General features: G+C 34.6%; 1 protein-coding gene across 1 annotated transcript in view; it reads right to left on the reverse strand.

The window, feature by feature from the left end:
- Nucleotides 1–359: 359 nt before the first annotated feature.
- The window catches only part of LOC130215161 (uncharacterized), a 13,143-nt gene continuing 4,448 nt past the window's right edge, over nt 360–9,054 (reverse strand). The window contains exons 4-5 of the mRNA XM_056447064.1: nt 7,987–8,082; nt 360–2,001 (exon numbers count right to left, since the gene is read on the reverse strand). Of these exons, the coding sequence (XP_056303039.1) occupies nt 1,827–2,001; nt 7,987–8,082 (271 nt within the window). The 3' untranslated portion in view covers nt 360–1,826. The remainder of the gene's footprint in view (nt 2,002–7,986; nt 8,083–9,054) is intronic.

Raw genomic sequence — 9,054 nt, forward strand, 5'->3', positions numbered from 1 at the left:
ATTTTTAAAAGCACATTAGATTGCTGTTATTTTGCAGTTCATTTAAGGGTCAAAAAGAAAAACAAAGTAAAATGAAATCAAATAAAAGCACTGAACTGCTTTGAACCGACTTTACAGCACTTTGTTTTACGTCAGATGCTAAATAAATACTCCACTGTTCATACACATTTTTACTACAAAAATTACATGACTTTTCCAGAACTTTCAAGTCAATTTTTATGACAATGTTTCCTGTAATGTCTACGTATGCATGGTAAATAATAAGTAAAACAGTGCACATTTGAATAACACCATATTATAAAACACGCAACAATCTCTTTGGTTCAATTTATTTTTATATTTATGTAAAATAGACAATGCTTACACAGCACTAATAATGTGGGACCATGTTTTTGGTAAAGAAAGAACTAACCTCCATTCCAGTATACAGATATTTGTCAAACTAATTTTAAATCATGTTAATAGTTTGTTAAAATAGTAATAGTCGGTAAAACTACTTCTATTGTAAAGCTGCGATCACACTGCACTTTTCAATCCATAGACTTCCATTCATAGGCATGCGAATGCGGCAGACCAGAAACGCAAGCACGTGTTTCGCATTTCACTGCATTCGAAAGTTCAAACTTGCTGAATTCTCACCTGCAAAATCACATCAGTTAGACCAAGATAACTTAAAATAAGAAATTTAAAATATGGAGCAATCGCTCACTTTTATTAATGTCTAACCATATTGTTTAACCGCGCCCCTTTTCGCAGCACCGTACGACAGAATTTTGCAAGCACAAGCTCTAGTGTGACCGCAGCTTCAGTCACTTTGGACAAAAACGTCTGCTAAATGACAAATGTAAATGTAATTTCCATGATTTTTCCAAAACTTTGTGGGTTTTTCTGTTTTTCCAAAACTTTTCCAGGCCATGTTAAAATTCAACTTTTCGAGGTTTTTCATGACCGTATGAACCCTGATCCTAAAGGATACATACAAAATTACATGGTGAAGAGTAAAAACAATCTGACATTGACAATTATGGACACGTTTTTTTTTTTATTAAGTATAAAAAAGGCAAACAATTCTTCTGTCCTTGTCTTTTTTATATATATAGAAAAATAGACATGTATAATGCAAAGTAATACTGTAAACATTTCTTTTTCCAAAACAAACTCAAATACAGTTGAATAATTCTCCTTTGGCAGTGTTTACGTTTTGATTACTATATTGCGAGTATTCTGTGATTATGGTGTCTTTCATAACACCAACAATAGCAGGATATTTGCTTGCTTAATTAGTGGAATTATTGCATACTTTGCATTTTACATACACTAACGCCTTGCAGCTACACTCATAAAGTACCAAAGTAGTAAAACACTGTTAATAAACTGTAACTAAAGAGGTTAGTAAACAACAGTAACATTAGTAACATCTCCCACAGTCCAGACAGTATACAGCCATGTCAGTTTAGGGTTAGGTAGTGAAAAATGCCTGTATGTTGCTTTTTCTTGATAAATAACCTTCAGAATTGTTGTAATTTTGTCACCATGTGTCTTTCAAATATGCTTACATTTGGTTTTCACATCTTTTGGTGCCTTTTCACAGCAGAAATGGTTTAAATGCTTCATTATTTCAAGCACACAGTCATCAAGGTGTATCAAGCCTGAAATCACCAGCTTTAAATACGCCTCTTCCCATATAGTAGTGATACAGTATGTGCTGTTGCCCTTTAAACACTTATAAGATACAGATAGGTAAGAAAAGTGTACAGAACACAAGACAAGGCCTCTTCTGGCATAGAAACACAAGACGACGTGCATAAGGAAATGAGTTGCTTCTTTCAGGGGGCTTTGCGGATGTTTGACAGGACCCCATCAGTCCAGCTGCTGACGCTCTGCTGTAAACGCTGGCTCTGTTTCCGGATGGAGGCCCGGTTCAGTCTTGTGGAAAAGTTGCTGTTGTTGGACCTGTAGCCTCGGTTCATGACCGCTCTGTAGTGTTCCAGAGCCCGGAGCCTGCAGTCACATCAACAATGGTTATACAGTTTTGTTTCACGGCTCTCTGGAATACTTGATACTGATTGGTCATGACATTCTTAGGTATGTTATTCTGCATAATAACAACTGATTAAAATGGTGGTCTAATGCTTCATGCAGTTTTTTTACACTGTTAAAGTGTTGGACTCTCATGCTCAAGCACGTGTCACATTTTTTAAAAATGATTTGGACATAGGAGAGCATTTATTTTGTCATCTTACTTTTGGGGAGCGACTAGTTTTGCAAAAAATAAAATACAATAAATTAAGCCTGATTTCTTAACCAAGGGTGGAAATCCTTATATGGGTGCTTCTCCTGAAAAAGTGATGTTACATGCAGTATTTTAAGGTGGCCAAAGCTCTTTTGAATTTGCTGTGTTTTGTTACTGCATATTATTTTCTCTACCAAAATATTGCTATAAAAAAAAAGACTTGTATAGAATTTTTGTGGTTATTCATGGTCTGCTGGAAGTAATTTGTTAATTTTAATAAGTTGCCATTTTTTTCGATGGCTGGATGATGTATCCATTTTTTTAATAACATTTTTTTGTTTACAATTTAACAAGAGTTACTCAAAATAAAGGTTTTATGTAAGGAAAGTAATAACAGAAGTAAGGTTTGTTTGGAAATCATATCCCACATCCATCACAAATGAAATTTCCTTTTGTGTTGTTGTGTATACAGATATTTAGTGTCTGGTTAGAAATTATAAACATAAAAAGTTCACATGCACAGATAGAAAAATCAAGCTGTGTGCATACAGTATTGTGCATACTACACTGTGAGAAAAATCCACATCCTGGACTGGTGCTGTATGTGTAAAAAGATAATAAAAAAGGCATATTTAATATTCCAATGTAATACCTAATCACCATGCGTTCGGATTTACATTTGACAGTTTTTCTTAATTGCTTTGGCTCAATTCTTGATTTAAATTTTATTTTTTCATAACAATAATTTAGATTTGGACAAAAACTAATTGCATACGGCTTGATGATCAAAACTGATGAGTGGATTCTCATTTAAACTGTCAAACTTTTCAAAATTTCCCAATCATTTTTCATCCTGTAAGCCATCACACTTCAAATAATTAATTCAGTTATCAAACACTTGTATACATGCATGTTTACACTACAAATCTGACATTGACGTTGTTTGTAATGATTGTGCTAATCTGGTAAATTACCTTTAATGGCAATACAATTTGCATAATTTATTTAACCAATCAAGTTTGGAAGCACAAGTTTGTGAGGCGACACCACTATCAGATATCAGATTTTCTTAAATCTTAATTTCCATGGCTGACTATCATGGTGAAAGAACAACTAATCATTTTGAGCAGTGTGGCTCACACCATGACAAATACACTATGGTGACCTTGGCCAAATTACTGACACAATTACTAGGTTTTGAAGCAAGAATTAAATGCCTTGACATTTTTTCTCTAAACTGTGATTTGCACTCAGTTTAGAGAATGTAAAAATGACACTTTTCAAATCCCAATTTTGAGATTCATAAATCATCTTGGCTGAAGAATGTGTGAATTAACTGTTTCTGCTGTGAGAGACTGAGGCAAATAAAACAAATAAAAAGAGTGAAAAGGAAAAACAAGCAGCAGCCATTATAAACAGTGTTGCAAGACGCCTTTTAGTGCTTGAGATTAGAAGTAAGCTTTCGCTGTAGGTTAAGAATTAAATTACATGCAATACACTAATAATTGTAGTTGTGTCTCAGACCCAGAGTGCTATACAGTAAGCTTTCTAACATAATGAAAACATAATGAAATAAATACATTTTTACATAAAATGGATTTTGAATAAATAAAATAAGTTACCTCAGCTTTACTCCAAAAGACAGGCCCTGAATCTTTCGCTAGCAGAATAAGAGAGAGATTATAAATTGACTTAAAAACATGAACAGGCCTAAAAGGCGTACAGTTGAGGACTGCAGTAGAGCAGAAACAGAAGGATAGTTCACCCAAAACTGTTTGAGTTTCTTGATGAACACAAAAGAAGTGATTTTGTAGAATACTGGAAACATTTCCCTACTATGGATGTCAATAGCTATGCAATAGCATCCAACAATTTTAATGCGGATTTTGGATTACAGCATAAAAAAATATTGATGGAAATGCCAAGATGTCCATACAGTTTGTAAATGTGCAGTAAAAAACGTATGCGCATAATATTCGATAATAAAATGTGCATAAATGGGAGCACTTTTACTGAATAAATTCCAACATGTGCAATTCAGTTGTGTGATTTTGTTACAAGAGGTCATGTGATGATACAATGGGTGTCATGGACAGTATTAATGGATAACCCAGCGGGCCGGCCACATTGTAAATCAGCTGAAACATTGTTTTGGACATTCTAAAAGGCCTTAACCGATTCCATCATCCCAGTGGTTCAGTATTATTATATTTTTAATATTTTAATTATCTCCAGAATGGTCTTGAGCTGCTGAGCTCCCAAAGAGCGTCTCACACCTCCACCGCATGTTCATTTCATGTCAGCATTGTCCTCTGTGGTGCAAGCCATATATTAAATAAGGAAAAAGACACGCACAGCTTCTCCTACCATAAGAAATTCCTTTTTTTCTTGATATTTGATGCCAGTTTATCAGAGTGGCAATTTTGTTCTCTGTGACTCTTTATTTGATCATTTTTGTGCGATATTACAGTTTTGTGCACAAATTTAATTTGCATCTTTGGATGGAATCATAGTGAATGGCTGCTGAGCATTCTTCAAAATATCTTCTTTTGTGTTCAACAGAAGAAAAGTAGCTCATAAACCACTTGAGGTTGAGTTAATGGTGAGTGAAATTTCTTTTGTGTGTGTGTGTGTGTGAACTATCCCTTTAACATCCACCCTAAAATGCAGCCCTAGACTGATTAAAGAGTGACTCCACCAAAGACTGAGACTCTTGGGCCTTTTGAAAATCTTGGCGGGAGGAAAGCTATGCAAGGAATTCTACAGGGGGAGGGAACGGAGACCCTCAGATAAGGAGGAAGGGCTGGAAGATATTAACTGTAACACAGTATGACAAAAACAGTCTATCTCAAATCCCAGAGAACAAAAGTCTAACTGTAACAACCCTCAATTCTGTACAGAAAAGGTCCTTAATTATTTCTTTAGGGCAAGACACTGCAGACAAAAACACTGCTTATTCATACACATGTTGATTTGAGCCTTTTTGGCATTTATTAAAGTGTTTTTTGCAGTGTAATCTGCAGTAAATATAGATTTTAAAATACTCTTAAGTGTTTCTTTTGCTGCATTTTATTATTTTGTTGCTGTACTTTTCACTACATGTTTTTAAAAGTTGTTCTTTCTCTGCACTTCAGCAGCATTTAACACCAGTCTTTAGTTTTATTCAGATCCATATTCTGATGGTTTTTACAGAAGGATATGTTGATGCATAATTTGCTTGATTGTATACATTCATATGTGTGCGCGTGTTTTTTTTTCGCTCATACTCTGCTGAGAGATACCCAAAATCTTCTCTGTGAAAAACTATAACTCTAATATATGTCAAAAATATGAAACAAGACTACCCGATTTCATCCAATGTTCAAATTTTTGTGCTAGAAATGGAAGAAAAATCAGTGCATTTATTTAAATAAAGCCTCTTTTTACATATTGACACATACAGTGCTCACCATATATGGCTGCACTCACACTGCAAGGTTTAGTGCTCAAATCTGATTTCATAAATGTGGCCCGTATCAGATTTCCAGTGTGAACAGATCATGGTCCTAAACTGACCCGTATGTGCAAAAGTACAACTACGGACAGCGCAAAATACCTAATTATGCGTATGTGCATAACGTTTGAAGTGAGTAGGATTGTTGTCAGACTAGATTTAATATGATTATTGCTGCTTTCACAGACAATCGTGGTTTTTCCATGAACTGTAAAGCGTTGTTCTGCTACTACTAATGTGTTTCAGCATTTGAAACCTAAAATAAGTCTCAAAACACGGATCATTTGTGATTTATGACAAGTGCAGTGTGCATCTTTCTGACCACTAGTGTGGTGAACTGATCAAGGGTTAATGAAATTTGTTCATTTTTATATTTATATCATTTTTATTTCATAGTCTTTTATATGTGGTTCTGTTAACTGAAATATGGCTGTTTTGTATAAGCCTGTGTTTTATTCATTTTACTGCAATTTTTATAGACATACTTTTTATGTAAATTTAACTGAACATTTTTTTAAAAGGTTAATCATTAGTTAGCACCAGTTTTGCATTCAAATGTTTTTTTCAAAATGAACAACCAACTTTTTGTGCTAAAGTATTAGCCTGTGTGCTATTCTACGATGCTGCTGAGGAGTAGATGATGTTTGCAGCACAGAATGATGACGCATGTCGATCAAAGATTATGTAAAAGTCACATAAAAATTCCTACATACCCGTTGACACTGCGGTCACATTGCAAAACATCAGATCTGTATCTGATTTAATACTACATATGAAAAGTGCACAAATCTGAATCGAAAAGATCAGATTTTATGCAGTTTCAAGACAAAAACATTTGGGCAAAAAAATCTGATTTGGGCCACGTTTGCCTGCAGTGTGAATGTAGCCTATGAGTACACCCCTTACAAACCTATTAAAAAAGTTTGTATTTTCTATGGAATGCTTAACAATTTGATACTTGTGCAATGCATATAGGCATGGGCCGGTATAAGATTCTGACGGTATGATAACCTTGGATAAAAATATCACGGTTTCACTGTATTGTGCTCACTGCTCTAAAATATATTCTTTTTAAATGTCTGGGTAAAAAACAAAAAAAAATGTTCCCCTATGAAAACAATGTATTCTGTTTTTTGAAAGATTTATGATATTTTGGAGCAGTAAACATGTCAGGCTAAATAATTCAAATGAATCATTGACTTTTGCTGACTTCATGCGTTTCAAAAACACTGATTTCTTAACAATATAAAACAGCATCTTTGGATATTTTTTCTGCTAAAGATACTGTTGTCCTAAAAAACAAACAAAAAAAGTAAATAAAAATCTTACAAATAGCTTAGGAACAACATTACAGAAAATTTTGGCGGTTTTAAAACCTTGACTTTTCCAAACCGGGGTACACCTTGAAAACGGTTATTGTCCCATGCCTAAATGCATATACTTTAGATTAGTCAGTAATAAAGCCAAAGCTGGAGTTAATCTAACTAAATTGCTTAAAAAAATGGTCCAAAAATTAGTACATCCAAATTTATATGTTAGAGAAATATATTTAACGATTTTTTTTTAAAAATCACGTACAAAAATTTGTTTAAATTTATAACAGTAATATTTAGTTTGAATTTAAATGTATTACCTTTCTATTTCTAACGATGATAGTGACCAAACAATTAGTTTAATGAATATAACTGTTTAATAATACTGATTTGTTTAAATGCACCAAAATAGATTACCTATAATCACTAAAAAATGGATACAAATATACATTTTCAATCAGTGTACTCTTTTATGCTTAAACTTTGCAATAAAAATTTTTTTCGCAATTCATAAATGTAATAAATCAACTGGTGAAGTATGGTAATAGCTATTAGTTATCATTATTAGTTTTTGCCTTATTCACCTACAGTGTCTTGCCTTAAGAGTGCAGATTTGTTCCAGCACATGGTTTCCCTTAAGACAACACATCCCACAGGAAACCACTTGAACTGCTGTACTTTTAAGCTGCTATTTTTCCAGAAGGTTTCAGTACAGAGCAGCTGCTGTCTACAAAACCGTTGGAGGAAAAAAAGAGCCCCCCCTCCCAAACGACAAACAGGAAACACCCAAATGTCATGAGCGGGAATTGAGATCACATTATGCCTGAGTAAACACACCACTTTTAGTCTATATTTGACAGAAAATAATCTAAAAGGCTGCAAATTTTGTAATGAAAGTGGTCTGAATTGCTTCTTTAGTTACAGATTGTGAATCTGTTAGTGCTCACCTATCGTCTTCCCCAATCACATCATCAAAGGCTTGAGAGAGACGCTTCAGTCTCCGCAGGCCTTTAGACACACAGTCCAGATCTTCATCAAACTGCCTGTCAGGACACAAAGAGGATAGGTTAAGTGATATCATGTTACGCTCATAAATGCAGAACTGTTCTTGTTACTTTTAATGTTTTGTGGCATTAAAGTTATCTGTATGCTAATGTACTGCTAATCATTGAAGAAATTAGCTCTACAAGTTATTAAATACTGCACATTACAGCTTGGGACATGCAGCAGTATTAAATTGCTGATCAGTAATTATATTTAAATGTTCTGGCTAATACCTGATAAAATACTGATGATGAAGATCCATACATTTTCCTTTGGTTTAGTCCCTTATTAATCAGGGGCCACCACAGTGGAATGAACCGCCAACTTATCCAGCAGATGTTTTACGCAGCAGATGCCCTTCCAGGTGAAACCCAGTACTGGGAAACACCCATACACCCTCATTCACAAACATACACTACAACCAATTTAGTTTATTCAATTCAACTATAGAGCATGTCTTTGGATTGTGGGGGAAACAAGAGCACCCGGAGGAAACCCATGCCAACACAGGGAGAACATGCAAAGTCCACACAGAAATACCAACTGACCCAGCCAGGACTCAACCCAGAGACCATTATGCTGTGAGGCAACAGTGGTAGGTAACCCATGAGCCACCATGTCGCCCCACGTTGAAGATCCATTTTTGTTTAAATAAGATTTAAAGCACTAAAAATTATTATATAATTTTGAATGAAGTGGGGAAGGGGGGTCTAACTTTCCAAATATGGTTTAGAAGCATTTATATCAATATTATTTACGGTAAAAACTGGGATGCCTCTTCAAATTGGATATTAGTCTTCACTGAAGTCTTCACTATAAGAATCAAACTTCATTTGTTTCTTAATATTAAAGCTACAAAAGTCCTTTCGTCAAGAGCAGTGATTGTGCCATACTCTTTTGTTGTTTGCTTAATGATAAGCAGTCTGAAGCAGGGACTGCACGGTGACTCAGTGGTTAGCACTGTTGCCTCA

Source organism: Danio aesculapii, chromosome 21 (genome assembly GCF_903798145.1).
Source record: "Danio aesculapii chromosome 21, fDanAes4.1, whole genome shotgun sequence".
Taxonomy (NCBI): domain Eukaryota; kingdom Metazoa; phylum Chordata; class Actinopteri; order Cypriniformes; family Danionidae; genus Danio; species Danio aesculapii.